General features: G+C 45.3%; 1 protein-coding gene across 3 annotated transcripts in view; it reads right to left on the reverse strand.

Moving 5' to 3' along the window:
• Sh3rf3 (SH3 domain containing ring finger 3) overlaps positions 1-17,485 on the reverse strand; it is a 329,875-nt gene that overhangs the window by 43,853 nt on the left and 268,537 nt on the right. For all 3 annotated transcript variants that reach the window (XM_078028833.1, XM_078028832.1, XM_078028831.1), the window contains 2 exons: positions 16,345-16,586; positions 889-1,208 (listed from right to left, as the gene is read on the reverse strand). In XM_078028833.1, the coding sequence (XP_077884959.1) occupies positions 889-1,208; positions 16,345-16,586 (562 nt within the window). The remainder of the gene's footprint in view (positions 1-888; positions 1,209-16,344; positions 16,587-17,485) is intronic.

Here is a 17,485-nt window from a genome sequence, read left to right on the forward strand (position 1 = left end):
CGGGCTTTCAAAAACTTAATGTGGAAAAAAAAAAAGAGTAAAATATCTCATCAATAGTTTTTTTTTTTAATGTAGATTATATGTTGGAACAAAAATATTTTGAGAACTATGTTTTATAGACTATGCTACCAGATGAATTTCACTTTTTAATTTTATTTTAAATCAATTTTACTTTTCAAAAGCACGGCTACTAGACAATTGTTAATTTTATTGGTAACTTATATTATTTCTGCTGAACAGCACTGATTTAGAAATGTGGATTCTAATCCTGGCCAGTCCAGGGTCTAGCTGGCTGGCCACAAGGTCCAATGCATTCAGATTTTATGAAATCAATTCAGCTTTCTTTGTGGCTAAAAAAAAAATAGCTGAAAATTCTGTCCACGTCAAATATCAGGTTGCCATCATCTTGTCTTTCTCATTTCTCCTTCTCCTTTAGGCCTGGCCCATATGGTTGAACAGGTTGTGGACTACACAAGAATGAAAGGGTGGGGGTGCTGTTCACACTGCATACATGCAGATTTATATACTTATTACTATATCATCCCAGCGCATGAAAATAAGTATCTTGTTCTAACGAGATGGATATATGAAACTTATTTTTCAGCAGAAGAAACTAAGGAACAAATGACAGCGAGTAGGGAGACATCATTTTCTGATTTGTGTGAAACTGTAGATAGCTTGTGTTGGCCCTGCCAGAAGGCCAGATTCCACTCCAGCCAGCTGCTCTCCTGGTTCGGACTCCCTCTGTCACATGTCTGGTGCATCCATGGGCAAGAACCTGGGCACACACTCAAGCCTCAATTGTCCAAGGTGCCGCTGGCATCCAGGGCAAAGGGCTCCGATAACCAGCTGGTCAGGCCCAGGGCTGGCTCAGGAAGGACCACTTACCTTCTCATTTTTCTTGTCATCTGGCTTGCATCCTGTGTTGGTAGGGCTGGACGTGGACAGGCCACAGATGGGCCCTCCCCCTGCCTCCCCGTTGAGGTGGGCGGCGCTAACGTTGGGAGGTGTGATGGCTGATGCTGCTGATGAGAGGGGGATGGCTGGCCGAGGGCACATCTGCATCGGGGGCTGCTGGCTGTGCTGTGGGGACACCACCGTGCGGGGCCTGAGGCTGGTGGCGGGCAGGCGGGATGGAGAGCTCTGAGTGCGCAGGGGTGACACGGTGGCCGTAGGTCGGTCCTGGGCCTGGGCTGAGGGGTGGGCAGCTGGAACAGGAGGTTGGAGAGACAATGGGTTGAAAGGTCAGTATGCAGCCTGCTGGGGCAGTTGCAGTCCACCCTCAGGCTGGACCTTCAAGTGCACTGAGGTCCTCCCAGCCCTGGCCACCAACACAGATCTCTCCCTCGCAGAAGGAGAAACTGAGGCTGAGCAACTCTAAAAATGCATTTCTATCTTCCTAAAGCCTGAACTGGTCAGCGGGCTCTGCTACTACTAAAAACAGTCCTTTCCTTGGGAGAGTCAATGTCACTCTTCCAAGGTTCCTGTGCACAAGGGCACATTCCCAGTTTTCTGTGAAGTGCTTTGTATCAGTCTGTTTTCCATCACTATAGCCAAACACCTGAGGTTGGGCTGATTTAGCTTTAAGGGTTCAAGGGCATGGAGCCTACCACTTCCTCTTGGCTCTGGTGAGCACCGCATAACAGATGACAACACCGTGGTGAGTGACATCACAATAATAAGAGTGAGTACAGGAGGGAGAGGTCTCATGGCAAGACAGGAGACTAGGTTGAAGGGAGATGCTGGGCTTGCTCTTTCTATAACACTGTCTCAGAACTCACTCAGGAGCCAGGAGAATTGCCTGCTTCCGTCCAGGGTACATACGCTCCCTACGACCTGAAGAAGTCCCATCAGGCCCCACCTCTTAAAAGATCTACCACCTCAACTCCCAACACGTGAACCATTGGGGAACAAACCACATTCAAACGATGACGGGGACGGATCCATGTCCTCTGAAGAGTTTGAAAAACATTCTGGTTAAAATGATGATAAAACTATTAGACCAGAAATCCTACACCTACTAGAAGAAAATGTAGGCCCAACCCTTCAACATGTCAGCTGGGGAACTGACTTCTTGGAAGTCTCCCTTAAAAGACTCCCAAAGCCCAAGAAGTGAAATCAAGAATCAATAAATGGGACGGCATCAAACTAAAACGCTTTTCCACAGCAAAGGAAACAATCAAGGATGCTAAGAGACAGCCTACAGAATGGGAGAAAATCTTTGCCACCCACACCTCCAATAAAATGTTCATTTCCAGGATACACAAAGAACTCAAAAAGCTTAACAGAGAAACCTCCAATAACCCCATCAATAAACGGGCAAAGAATTGGATAGCGCTTCTCAGAAGAAGAAATGCAAAGGATCAACAAGTATATGAAGAATGTTCAACTTCTCTAGCAATTAGAGAAATGCAAGCTAAAACTACACTGAGGTTCCATCTCACTCCCATCAGAAAGGCAACCATCAAGAACACAAGTAATGGATGTAAGGCAGGCAGAGCCAGAGAAAGATGGGGCTGTCCTACAGGCTACCCAGTTGCCATGTTAGGGTGGTGGACGAAGAGTAGGAGCTTTGGAGAAGGGTAAAGCCAGCATTGACTTGTGGCTGGTGGACATAGCTTCAGCCAAACAAAATCTTCACAGAAATAAAACACGCAGGTCAGGAATGGATCAGGAGCAGAGGTAGAATAGGAACCATGGAAAACTGCAAAAGAAAGGTAAAGGGAGATGCTCAAAACCCAGACACCAGCTGAATGTGTCCCTGTCACCTAAGGAACCAGAAAAGGGTAGACCTGGCAGACCTGAACAAGAAGTGATGGCAGAGAGCCCCTAGCTAGGGAAGGTGCCCAGAGGGATCCATGTTTACCCAACCTGCGGCGGGCCAACCCAAACCTGCTGTGGGGTGGTGAGTCTTTGTCATTTACTGAGGTCATGTCAAGGACAAGAGGCCAGAAATGGGACCAGAAAGCCTCAAAACGTGGCCCAGTGTAATCCTGCCTGTCATTTCCACAACCTGGGACTCCAGACCATGAAGCCAAGTTCAGCCTGCCTGGTGGTATGCACGAAGACCTGCTTTACAATAAATACCGCGCCGAGCTGCTTGGAATCTGTCAAAGTTGACTCACAGCCCTTCTCTCAGAGCCACCACTTCCTCTACAATTAACTTGAACCGGGTGATCTGTGCTGCCCAATTCCTAAGATACGTATTTAAAACTATAAACTACCTAATAGATTTTTGGCGCCCTTGTTTCTGCTTAGGATAATTCTCAAAAGATTGAGACAGGCTATTCAGAAAAGTTACCAAAGAAGGACAAAATCCGAGAAGTTTTGGTTCTTGAGTGGATTGAAAAAAGGAAGAATAAAGGCTGAAACTGAAAGTCATTATGAAGAGTTTGGCAGCGTCACAGTGGGAATGACACAGACTGATCTCACAGCAGGGTCTCTGGATTTGAAGTTTGAGCCATGGCTTAAAAGCTCTGGGAACTTGGGCAAGTCACTTCACCTCTCTTTTCTGTCATTTTTTCATCTGTGATATGGAGATGACTATGTTCCATAAAGATGTTTTAAGGGATTAAGGTGAGAAGCACCTCACAGACTAGAAATAAAGAACTAGTAAGATTAGATGTATGTGAATACATTTGCAAACTGCAAAGAAATGCAGAAGTGTAAATAACTATAAAGAGTGAAAACCTAATAAAAATTTAATATACTTCAAAAAAAAAGAATAAAAGAAACAATAAATGTTGGTGAGTATGTGGGGGGAAAAGGGTACACACTCACACATTGCTGGTGCAACCACTGTGGAAAGCAGTATAAAGATTTCTCAAAAAAACTGGAATGGAACTTTGAACCAGTAATCCCACTGCTTGATATATATTCATTGAAATCAGCTACTATAAGCAGCCACATCAATGTTTATAGCAGCTGAGCTATGGAACAGACCTAGATCCCTTCAATAGATGGATAAAGAAAATGTGAAATACATATCTGGAATATTACTTAGCCACATTTGCTGGTAAATGGATAGATCTGAAGACTATAATGAAAGCCAATCCCCAAAACCTAAAGGTCAAATGTTTTCTCTGATATGTGGATACTAACACACAGTCAAGGGATTGGAGGGAAAGAGTAGACATTCACTGGATCAGACAAAGGGGAACGGAGGGAAGGGAGAGGTGATGGGAATAGGAAGGACTGCAGAATGAATCTGACTTAAGTTTCCTGTGAACATACACGAATAGACCACAGTGAATCTCACCATCGTGTGCATCCACAAGACTGCGACCCTCATTAGAGTAAGATATAGTCTGTGCTTGCATAAATATATCAAGATAGAATGTACTGTTACGTATAACTAAAAACTAATACCAAAATCCAGTCTTTTCAAAACGACAACAAAAACCGTGGGGCCTGTGGAAGCATCTTGGAGAAGCTTCCCTGTGGATCGTTAAACACTGCTGCACCTAAGCTGGTCACAGTCCACAGCTTGACCAGTAAGTCCTGACCCCAGAACTGGCCAGCCCAGTCTTGGTTTCCAGGCTGGGCACTGGACTTGCTGAGCAGGAGCCTAGAGTGGGAGAGAGCTTTGCTCCTGACGATCCCAAGAGGAAAGCTGGAGATGTTCCCTCCTAGTGCAGACTTAAGGCAAAGCTATCCATGCCGCCATCTGCCTGCATAAGAATCTCTGGATTTATGACATGGAGTCTGGCAACTGGGGAGGCACCTTAAAGATGGGAATGACATTTGTAAAAGCCTTCCATTTGCAAAGTTAAGGGTCCACCTAAACACGGCAACATATTCACATTAATCCTGCTAGGATTTGTGCTTCATTTCATTGAAAAACTGTCTATTAGATACTGATGAGAATATGGGAAGAGAATGACAGTTACCAGGGGAATAGTGAACTGTGACTTGGGCTGTCCCAGCAGAGACATCGCCTTATGCCAAGCCCTCCAGCTTGTACCAGGCAACTCTGATCCAGTGGATTTTTGCATTTTTTTTTTTGCCAGACAAAAATTATCTGTCACACTGTGGTTATTGGTTACCACCAAAATTTGTGGCATTCCTGGCTTTAGAAGATGGGAAAATACACACAATACAAATATTCTCAGCCCCCAAATACGCCTTGAATGCTGAGTACACTTGTAAATTCTTTAGCCTCCAGCAGACGTGAAGCCCCTCCACACCACACAGGACCCTCCATCTGCGAACCGGGCCCCTCTTCAGGCCCCCTGTGGGAAGAGCTCACGAGATCTAACCATGCGATGGTAGATTCTCTGGGGCTAGAGACAGCCCCCCTCTGTTTCTACAGGGTGAAATAGTAAAAGGTGGATGTTATGGGGTTTTTTTATTATTATTTAAGGTTTCAGATGGGTTGGAAACCCACAGTGTTTGTGCCCTCCTGCAACATGGCCCTCATCTAAAAGGAAGGGTGGGTCAGACAATTTGGAGAATCTATAAAGTCACTGGGGTCATTTAATCACCCTTGACTTGGAAGGCAGCCTTGAGAGATTGATGGGCTTCTGCCCAGCCGTGAACTCTCCTTCACCCCACCTCTCAGTCCTGGATCAGAAATAATGCCCGTCAGGGAAGGGTCATGGCCCTGGGGGCTCAAGGTCTCCTGCCCAAGGGCTCTGCACGGTTCTCCTCTACTTTAGACTAGCTTCTGCAGGACCGTCCCCATCCTCTTGCTAAACCTGACGCAAGTAGGAAAGTGTTCCAGAAAGTTCTGAGCCTGCCACTAGGTCACCTCTCCAACCCCCATCTCCTGATACTCTCCCCTCAGCCTCTCTGGTCTCCTGGCCACTCCTCACTATAGGCTCTCTCAACTCAGAGACTTGTACTGCTGTCCCACCACTCTGGCCCCAGACATCTGCGAGGAAGGGGCCCACTCCAGTGTTTCAGTTCAGCTCAGATCCCCTCTTCTAGAGAGACCACCCCAAACAGCCAACTGCATGGGTGTGAACTGCCCCTCCGCAACCTCCATCTCTCTTGTTCTAGTTTTTCCTTTCTTCCAAGACGCTTAGCTCCTCTTAACAATCTATATAATTTACTTATAATATGCTGATTATACACTCCCCCTTTCCAATTTTCTTAATATCTAATATTCTTGAAATAGTCTCTGTACTGGTTTTCTTACATCTTTATTCATTTTTTTTCATAAGTCATCTGCATTTGCTCTCTGGCAGCCTTCACAGTATTTTCCTTACCCTTTGATGCTTGAAGCTGAAATACAGCATGTTTAGGTTTGGGTCTATGGATATGTTTGGGTATGTTTCCTGCTTAGCACTGTTTACACTTTCTGTGTGAGGATTTGAACCCCTCCTCAATTTGGGAGATTTCTCTGATTTTTTCTTTGAACCATCTCTCTCTCCTATCTGCATGCATTATTTTCTATTTTTGGAAGTCCTACAAGAAGTAGTCTGACACTCCTTGATCCTTCCTTCATGTGCATAATTTTTCATCTCTGATCTGTGTTCCGGATAGATTCCTTTGTATGACTTTCTGATACCACTAACTGGGTGGGAACTTGATTAGTACTCCATTGAATCTGTGGGTCAAGTTTTGGAGAATAAACATAAACAACATTAAGTCTTCTCACCCACAAAATATATCTTCCTACTTCTTCAGATCTTCTTTCATTTCTCTTAGAAATGTTTTATAGCTTTCTTCTTTATCTTTGGTCAGATTTATCCCTAAGTAATGTCTATTTTTTGATGCTATTAAATTTTTTAGGTTTTTAAAATGTTGTCTTCTAATTATTCATTGATAATGGTATTCATGGGGGATTGGTTTCAGTACCCCACATGGATTCCAAAATTGCAAATGCTCAAGTTCTTTAGAAAAATGATATAGTATTTACAGAGAGCCTGCATACACCCTACCATATACTTACAATTAGTTTACTTAGTACCTAATACAATGAAAATGCTATGTACCTGAAGATGCTATGTTATCCTCTATTGTTTAGAGGAATGATGTCAAAAAATATCTGTACATGTTCAGTAAAGATACAATTTTTTAAACAAATGTTTTTTGTTAAATATCTTCCTGTACTATTGAAAAAAATCATATTATTTTTATTTTTTAGTTTGTTAATAAGGTGAATTACATTGACTGATAAATGCTAATCCAATCTCACATTCCTGGAATAAGCCTTACTTGATTCATCATTTTTCTTATTTATCACTGTATATTTGATTTCCTAAAATTCTGTTTAGAATTTTTATGTCTATGTTTATGAGGGATAGTGGTCGGTGGTTTTATTTTCTTATAATGTCTTTGTCTGGTTTGGGCATTTGGGTAATGTTGGGTAAAACAAAAAAAGACAGAAATATTCTCCCTTCTTTTCAATTTTCTGCAGAGTTTCCATAGAATTCCTACAATTTCTTCCTTAATTATCTTATATAATTAGTTAATTAAGTTACCTGGAGAGTTTTCTTTATGAAAGACTTTTAAATACTAAGTAGATTTATTAGATATAGGATAATTTGGGTTATTTAATTCTTAAGTCTCATAGTTTATGTCTTTCAATGAATATTTGAATATGCTCATCTAATTTATTGAATATAAAGATTTGAAAATAATCTCTTGTTATCCCATAGAATCTGAACTGATGCCACTTCCTGATATTGATAACTTGTGTATTTTCCCCTTTTTGATTTATCCGTCTAGCTAGAGGTTTATCAATTTTATTACTGATCTTCTCAAAGAACCACATTTTGGTTTCATTGATTTTTCTCTATTGTCTTTCTATTTTAGACTCCTGTACTGATCTTTTTCTACTCCCTTTGTTCTTTTTATTCTAGTTTCTTCAAGTAATAGCTGAGGCCATTGATTTGACATCTTTCTTCATTTTCTATTGTAGGTGTTTAGTGCTATAAATTTCCTCTGGAGGATTGCTTTAGTGACATTCTACAAATTTTGATATGATGTGTTTCCATTTCAGTCAGCTCAAAATACTCCAACATCTTTTTCTGATTTCTTTTTTGATCCATGGGTTATCTTGAAGTATGCTATTTAGATTAATATCTGTGGGGCTGGGGTTGTGGCTCAGTGGTAGTGTGCTTGCCTAGTATGTGTGAGGCACTGAGTTCGATTCTCAGCACCACATACAAATAAATAAAGGTCCATCAACTAAAAAGTATTTTTTTAAAATAGATTAATATCTGTGATAATTTCTGATATTGTTTTTATTCAATTCCACTGTGTTTAGGGAATCCATTTTGTGTGATTTGAACTCTTTAATGCATATTGAAATTTAAATATTATGGCCCAAAATATGGTCTATTTTGGTAAACATTCTATGTGCACTTGAAAAGAATGTGTAATTTGATGTTGTTGAGTTGAACATTCCCTAAATGTCAGTTAAGTCCAGTTGGCTAGAGAGTTGTTCTAATGTTCTATATTTTTACCAATTTTCTGCATACTTTTTCTATTAGCTATTGAGAGAGGTACTGAAATCTCTTGACAATGATTGTGGATTTCTATTTCTCCTTTCAGCTTTATCTGTGACTGCTTATGTATATTTGAAGCTATTCTGTGCATAAATATTTAGAATTGTTATGCCCTTTTAATGAACTGGCTCTTTACGATTATGAAATTGGTTTTAATCCCTAATAATATTCTCGGTTATAAATTCTACCCTGTATGTTATTAATATAGCCACTCTATCTTTCTTTTGATTAATATTAACAGGGTACACCTCATTATTGACAGATTTCATGTTTGCAAATTCTCCTAATAGCTATAATTGATCAATCCCTCCCAAGTCAATGCCGATAGAGTTTTCACGGTCATTTTCAGACAGGGGCAGAGTGGGGAAAAATTGGAGTTGCCTGACATGCATCCTCCCAAGTGAGGCTGGACAAGGTATCTCTCTGCCTCTTAGTTTCAGCTCCCTGATATGACAGGAGGATGGGCAGGGAGGGGGCAGTGCAGAGCAGGTCAATGTAAAGAGCTCTGGCTCCAGGGCCAGTTGAGCAGGATTTGAATCCCAGCTCTCGCCTCTATTAGTGGAGCTGCCTCAAGCTGGTCATTTAACACAGCAGAATCTCAGTTTTTGCTTTTTTAAAATAAAGAAAAGAGACTCGACTAGGATGAGATTGTGATCTGTGTGAGAGGTGTGTACACACACGTGCAGTTCTACCTCAGAGCAGTAGTGCAGTGTCCACTCCCTTCCGTGTCCATGGTAACTATAAAATATAGCTACTGAGATTAACAGAAATGTGTATAACCCTCCATCCTTGTTCTTTCATCGACATGTGTCTTTAGATTGAACATATTAAAGTATGTTTCTTTCATAGCGCATAATTTTTTTTTTTGCTTGATTTTAATAGCTGAAAACCTAAGCCCAGTTCAGCTTGGGGTTATTTAGACCATCTACGCTGTGATAATTTATGATTAGGTTCCAACCTGTCATCCGACTACATATTTTCTCTTTGACCCATATATTCTTTGTTCCCCTTCCCTTTTTGTATCATTTCTTCCAGATTTGTTGCATATTTTATTATTTGATTTTTATCTCCACTAGTGGCTTATTTCCCATAACTCTTTGTTTTCATATTTAGTGGTGGCTTATATCTTTAATTTATTAGAGTCTACTTACCAGTGATTCCATAACTCCTCACATATAATAAAGGAACCTTATACTCGTATATAATACTTCCATTTCTGTCTTCCCAATCCCTGTGCTTTTGTTATTACACATTTTATAAAGTAAAATTTTAAATCCCAAACTGCATTGTTTTAATTTTTATATTTTAAAGATATTTAAATAATAATTTTTAAAAATCTTACCTATTTATCTTATCTATCTGTTTATGTAGCTCTCATTTCTGGGGCTCTCCATTCCTTCGTATGTTTCCACCTGGTATCAAGTTTCTAAAGAACTCTGGTTTGCATTTCTCATAGTGTGGATCTATTGAAGATGAAATATTTGAGCTTTGCTACGTCTGAATGATACTTTTCCTTTGAAGGATCGTCTTTTTTCTGGGTACAGAATTCTGGGTTGACAGATTTCTCTCAGTCCTTCTTTTGGTGATCCCACTGTTTTCTCAGCGTATTCTTGACAGAAATCTGCCATCATCCCTATCGTTCCCCCTACTTTTTACAATCTATTCTTTCTCTGGCTTAAGATTTTTCTTTATCACAGATCTTGAACCATTTGATTATGATTTGCCCGGGTGTTGTTTTCCCCCATGTTTCTTGTGCCTGGGGCTCACCAACAATCTTTGAGCAGTGAGTTGATAATTTTCATAAAATTTAAAACAATTTTGTTCATTATTTCCTCAAATTATTCTTATGTCCCACCTCTTTCTCCTACTTTGGGGTATCCAATAAACATACATTAGGCTCCTTCAAGTAGCCCATTGTTAACTCTGTTCATTTAAAAAATAAATTCTTTTTCCTCAGTTTCATTTCTCCCCGTTTCTATTGCTACATCTTCAAGTTCAGTAGCGCTTTTTCTTTAGCAATGTCTAAGTTGCCATTAACTCCCTCCTGTATATTCTTGATCTTACATACTGTATATTTTGTTTCTAAAAGTCTGATTTGGTTCTTTTCAATATTTTCCAGTCTCTACTTCACTTTGTGAATAAGGGGAATGCAATTAAAATAACTTTTAATGTCTTTAAACTAATTCTAACATTTTTGTTAGTTTGGGGTGAGTTCCGTCCGAGCAATTAATTGATCTCTTCATTGTGAGTCATATCTTCTTGCTCCTTTGCAAGCCTGGTAATTTTTTCTTGGATATCAGACATTGTGATTTTTATGTTGTTAAGAGCTGGAGATTTTTTACATCTCTATAAATAGTCTTGAGCTTTGTTCTGGGGTGCAGTTAAACTAATTGGAAACACGGTGAGCATTCTGGGTTTGACTTTTAGACGGGTGGGACTGGAACAGAACTCAGTCCGGGGCTAACGTCGCCCACTCCTGAGGCCATGTCCTTCTGTGCAGACTACTTAATGCCTTGTGAATTGACAGGTTCCCCCCTCCCCAGTCTGGCTGGTGGGAGCAGGCGCTATTTCCAGCCTGTGTGCATTCTGGGTGCAGTTAGTGCTAATCCTTCCTTTCCTTCTTTTTCTGGCTTTGGGTATTTTGCTCTCATGCATATGCTGATTAGTTCTCAACTGAATACAGATCTCTCTCTCTCTCTCTCTCTCTCTCTCTCTCTCTCTCTCTCTCTCTCTCAGCAGCTCTCTCCTCTCTGGTCCTCGGTCCTGCCAACTCCACCATCTTTGTCATGGCCTGCTGGGCTGGGCTCTACCTGTGCCACAGCCTGTAACTTCCTCGGGGATCACTGTCCTTGGTTGTCTAACGTCTACCGTCTTCAAAACTTTTATCTGTCTGTCTGCTTCTTAGCTGGTTCAGGTGGAAGGGTAAATCTTGCCCTCATTACTTCTGCTGGGCCATGAGCAGGAGTCTAGCTTGATCTTTCAAATACAAAAACCTGACTCTATTATTTAAAGCCCTTTAATGTGTCCCACTGCCCCGGGGATAGAATCTAGATGCCTTGACGTGGTCTAAGAGAACCATCATCACGGCCCCCTGCATACCTACATTTCAAAAGCCTCATCACGAGCCTTTCTCTGTTCGGCCAAGCAGACCTCACTTCTGTTTCCGAATGCACCTGGCCTCTGCTGGTCTCAGGGCTGCACACATACCTTCACTCCGCCTGGATGCTTCTCTCACCCCACCCCACCCACTGCTGCATGCTGCGTACTCTCCATCTTCTAGATTAAACGTAAAGCCCCTCTCTGCAGAAAAATGGTCACCAGCATGCTGGACTGCTTCTTCCACATCAGACTACATCAACGGTAGGAACTAAGGTCTTCCTCACTGCCAGGCCTTTGCCTTTGCTGGCTCCTCCGCCTCCGATACCCTCCCTACTTTGCCCAGCCACCCTGGGAGATCCCAGGCGTTCTCACCTCCTCTTTTGTGCACCTCTTCCCATCCTCTTGGCCACTTTCCTGCCCACTTCAGTGAACTCTTTCTCCTCCATGCTTCACTTTTCAAACCCTGTTTTAGGAATTTGCTTCCTGGTCTTTTTTTTTTCCTGGTTTTCTGTGTAACACCAGACTCTCTCGGAGCACTGTGAATCTAGCTCTTTCTTGGGGTGCTGTTTTTGGGGATAACTAAGTGGCCGCAGGAGCGCTTGGCCCTACTGACGTGAGCATCTAAGCCACAGGGGCACTTGGCAGGGGGTGCACTGCCCTTGAGAAGGCGAGTGACATTAATCAAGTAGAACAAATCACATTGGATGCTGTGGCCGATGCAATTAAGCCTTTGTCAAACCGCCTGCCTTTGGCTGGAGATGAGAACATTGTTGAAACGCCTCCCGACTGCCAAGGCTGGGGTCTGCTGAAATGGGCAATTACTGCGGCGAACAATCCATTACTTGTACTGTCAACCATGTTTTCTCGCTCTCTAAATGCAGAATCAAGTGGAAGATGCTGTGGGAATTCAGTGGCATTTAATCTACTGATATGCCTCGGCAGGAGCCGCTCTCTTACCCGGCTGTGACAGCGACGGCACGGGGACAGGCGTGAGGCTGGGATGCACAAGGGGAGCAGTTTAGCCATCTTGCGCCTCGCTCTGTCCGTATGTAAAATTAAACCCAGGCAAGAGAATGCTTGTCACGCCATCGTGGTTACTATAGTGATGGGCGCCGGAGACACGACACAGTGTTGTGCTGCCCTGAGCCGTGCCAATTTCTTTTGATACTGCTTGTTATTGCATAGAGGGAGAAATGACTGGCAGGGCTCCATTATCTTTTTGAATTGGGAAAGTTTCTAAGCAAGGCTTGGCATAGAAAGGCCATTATGCTGGCTATTTTGGGGCAGATAATCCAAGGCTGCTGTGCCAGGATGCTCACTCACCAGGAGGAACAGCTCTGCTTAGCCTTTCCATGTCCTGGTGCCCAGAGACACGTTGGTGTGGCATGCTGGGCTGACTGGACGTGATGTTTATAATCAGAAGGAACCTGGCCTGGGCCATCACTGCCCCTGGTCTTGCCCAGTGCTCCAGGAGCAATAGAGGCCAGCATTTTGGCATGCTCTGAGCAGTCTGGAAGCTTTGCTGAAGGTGACTTAATTGCTATCACAATGGCTGTACCCCAAACTGGAGAAGGGTACCAAGGAACACTAGCAGATCCATTTAAACCATGGCATACATGTGACTAATCAGATAAGCGGTCAGGGGCTGGAGGTGAGGGGTCTGGGACCAGACAGTATGATCTGGTACAGAGAACCTGAGGTACAGAGACAAGTACTTCTTTCCCAGGGCTCCACAGTCTAGGGTTGCAAAAATACAGGTCATATTTTGAGTTGATAAAATTTTTTAAAAAGATAGATAGAAAAGACTAGTGGGCACTGTAGGATCTCTGGCTTGACAGAGTCGGTCACGGAGGCTCTACAGCCAGGGCGGTACTCAGACTACCTGTGAGACTTCTTGGTGCCAACTCCACCTCCGCTGGACACCACCCAGTATGAGGTTGGACCCCAGGCACCAAAAATCTACCAGAACTCCACCCTGCATCTGCAGATGATGCTGAGCACCAGGCACCTAAACTCTCTCACTCACTGAAGATGCTGGACACCAGGCACCCAAAGTCCACCCTGGCTGCTCCTGAAAAATTAGGTGGTTTTTCTTTACCCCCAGAGGGGATCCACATGGCACCCCATGTCTGTTCTTCTGAGTGTAAACACCTGCAGAAGCATCAACTCCCAGACTCGGGTGTCTCTTCAGGGTAAGCTGGGGGGCAGGGTTGCCTTCCACCATGGTGCCTGAGCCCACGGGAGGGAGGTGGTCTCCAATCAGCCGGGAGCCCAAGGCGACCCGTGACATTTCTTGAAACCATGTGGCTAAACCTGGTTCGTCATCTTTCACCATAAACCAATTCCCTTCTGGCATCTTCCGGGCTTGGGTCCTCAGATCTCCTGCAGCACCTCCACCCAGAGTCATAGTCACTCTGCCTCTGGGATGACCCATCACCCTGTGCCCCTTGCCTGCTCAGGCCCCTTGCCACCTCTCGCTCTCTCCAGCTGGCTCCTGACTCAGGCCAGACTGCCCCAGGCTCCCCTCTCCCCTGTGCCCTGGTGGTCTGTGAGAGTCTTATCCCCCGGCTTACAATCCCGCAGAGGGTCCTCACTGCCTTTAAGAGAAATCTCAACCCTTGAGAATCTTTGGTAACAATTCCTATTTCCTTTTTAAACTTCCCATACATTGAACATTGTTATTCTCTCACGGAATAAAAATAGCCACCGTGGGCGGAGTGCGTACCAGGTGCCCTGCTAGGTAGCCCTCACACACACCTCCTGGGAGGTGAAGGCTGCTTATGCACCTATTTCACAGAAGGGGGAAACGGAGATCGCAGCAATGACAGCAACCCTGGCGCTTCGCTTGAGCACAGGTCTGTCTGTCTGCTGGCCAAGCTGAGGCCTTCAGCCAGGCCTCTGTTTCAGTGAGGGTCTGTCCCCAGATCTCCACTGGATGCCTCGAACCACAGATAGGACCAAACCATCTAGAAACCTTTTTTTAAAAATTGTTTTTAAAGAGAGAGAGAGAGAATTTTTAATATTTATTTTTCAGTTCTCGGCGGACACAACATCTTTGTTGGTATGTGGTGCTGAGGATCGAACCCGGGCTGCACGCATGCCAGGCGAGCGCGCTACCGCTTGAGCCACATCCCCAGCCCCTAGAAACCTTTTCTTCCTGTTCATACCTACTTATGATAAAGTTTAATTTACAAATTTGGCATAGTATCAAACAACAGTAAATGATAATAGAACCGTCATAATAATAGACTATTATAAAATAGTTATGTGAATGTGGTCTCTCACCCTGGGTCAAAATACCTGATTGAAATGCCTTTGCCCTTTTGCGTTGACGGGGGGTACCTGAAACCACTGGGACCCACACTGTAGGTAAGGAAAGACCACTGTACGTACAGCCAGTTAAATAGAAGCCTGCTTTGCCCCCACTTCAGTTTGCTGGACAACTCCTTTCCTTGCAAGTGCATCCTTGGTCATTTTCCTGCTTGACTGTGGCTCTGCGGCTTTTTCTGGGAAAGGCCTCTTCTCAGGAGCCTTCTCTACCACTTCCTTCCCCTAAGGCCCCACACATCCCCTCCCTCCGCAGCGCTCCCTGCTTCCCTGATACCAAGACTGAGGGCAGGGAGGACATCCTGTCAGTGGGCAGGAACACGACTGCGGTGGACTGACCTGCAAAGCTCTCAAAGCTGTCCACACTGAATCCAGCACCCTGCACGGCTCCCTGGAATGCTGCTCCCCACGTCGCCTGAACTGCACCAGCGTGCGGGTGTGCCGGCAGCCCAAGGACCCATGGAATGGGCGAGAGGACAATGAGCTTTGAAAACTCCCACCCCCTGGTCCTATCAGCTGTGACTCAGGAGGAGATGTCCCCTCTGCCATGTGAGGCTCCGCCTTGACTTCTCGCTCCGGACACTGCCTCTGGGTGCTCTGAGTAGGTGGGGTCCTGGCTGACTCGTCTCCAAAGTACTGCGCCTTACTGCTAGAAAGAACTTGCATTTGTTTGCCCTCTGAGTTCCACTTCTGAGGTGGTGGATGTGGGGTGGGAAGAGACATTCTGGGTTACGCACCCTGTCCCGGGCTCCTTTCACTTTAGGACAGTGGGACTGGTTTGGGAAGGTCACGGGGTGCGGGCTCCCGGGAGGCATTAATGGTTCTTGTTAGCCCCATGCTAAGCTTCTAAGAAATACGCGCTGGCCTTCTTGATCCTTCAAGGGCCGCTCCGTGATTCCTTTTCATTGCACACTGTCCTGGGGCCAGACTGGTTTTTCCTAAAGTTCTGTCAGCCTCCTGACTGACCTTGTGCCATAAAGGTGGTGAGCCAAGGACCACCATTCCTTCCAGCCTCAAAAAGTCTCCGATAGGGACCCCGTGACCTGTGCTTGTTTCCAGCCCTGTCCTGGGAGCAGCTGCCCAGCTGAGGAGCCCAGAAGGGCCTAGCCACCGGGGACCTCCGTGACCAGCCCACAACGTCCTCCCTGGGGAGGCGTGACCCATGTTGATCTTATCAGTCCCTACAGTCCTCTGGCCATCGCAAAATGTGTCAGTATTTGTGAATTCTTCAATCCGTTTCAGCTGCCAGGGTGGGGTAACACGGTAAGTCAAGTGAACTTCCTGGAGACCAGCAGACTTCAAGATCGTGACGAGAAATAATCACACCCCCCCCCCCCCCGCCCCACACACACACGGTTCTTTACCCGAGACCTGGGCCAAAGTGTGTCTCAGGATTTGTGTTCCAGAGAGCTCTCCTGTCAATTTCCCAGCAAGGTGAGAGCCTGGGGGTCTGTGTCCATACCTGTGGGGATGGTGGCCCGGGCCTGGCTGGCGGCCGGCTGAGCTGCGTGCCGCAGACAGCTGCCCGTCGGAGGGGAGCCTGCCAGGTGCGGCGGTGTGGTGAGGGGCAGGGCTGGCCTGGCGGCAGTGGCGGGGCTGCTCAGACTGCCACCACCAGGATGCATGGTGGTGGCCATCCCTTTGGCCAGTGGAGATCCTCCAAGCACATTATTTCGGGGTGGCCCAGCCCCTCCTCCAGGAACCCTGAAGAAACAAGCAGAAGCAAGTCGGTGAGAAGGCTCAGGTGAAACTCAGCCTTTGCCGGTGGCCCTTCTGGGTTCTGAAAGAAGGGGAAGTGCTCCAGGAGAGGCCTGATTCAATGGCAAGACGTGGCTTTAGCTCAAGGATGCCCAGAGGTCAGATTTAACAAGAGCACCCTCGATAACACCTTCACGGAGCCAACTCCCAAGGTGAAAGAACCCTAAGGAACAGAGGAACGATCCAAACCACATATTTAGCACCAGAGTGACTGCCCTGATTCGTTCTCACAAACAGCTGTGCGTCTCCAAACACAACCAGAAAAAGCGGATGACTAAGTCGCATCTCACAAGGCTCCGACACATCTGGCACGTGGTGGGGACACGATGCCAGCTCCTCTGGGCCTGGCCCCATCATGTTGCTGCTGGCTGCTGGGAAAGGGCACAGGCAACATGATTTCTTCTGAGGATGTCGGGGAACTTGCAGCTTCGTACCAAAAATAGACGCCCTTTCACCCGGCAGCTTCCAGCTGAAACCGCTTCACATAAGAGGAGCAGGGTGACTTGGGAAGCAAGGCTTTTAACCCTTTTTCTCTGCATGTATCTACTTTCCGTTCATGCCCTGGCTCTGGGAGTGTGGGGTACCGCAGAATTGGGGGGCTTAAAACGTTCTCTGGATTTTGTTCCATGGGAACCAGAAAGCCTTCAGTTCGCCCAGAAGCTGGGTAAACTTCTGTTCCTGTTCCTTCGGGGTCTCTGTCTCACTTCTGAGACAGCAGAAGCCACAGTGGAAGAAGACAGGCTGTGCCAAGCCCTCTACCTCCCCTGGGTGCTGGCTCATCTCCCATGGCATGGTAGGACCAGGCTGGGACCTTCATTGGAGGAGAGCCCCACAGCGCTCAGGAA

The sequence above is a fragment of the Ictidomys tridecemlineatus genome, chromosome 12 (genome assembly GCF_052094955.1).
Source record: "Ictidomys tridecemlineatus isolate mIctTri1 chromosome 12, mIctTri1.hap1, whole genome shotgun sequence".
Classification (NCBI taxonomy): Eukaryota; Metazoa; Chordata; class Mammalia; order Rodentia; family Sciuridae; genus Ictidomys; species Ictidomys tridecemlineatus.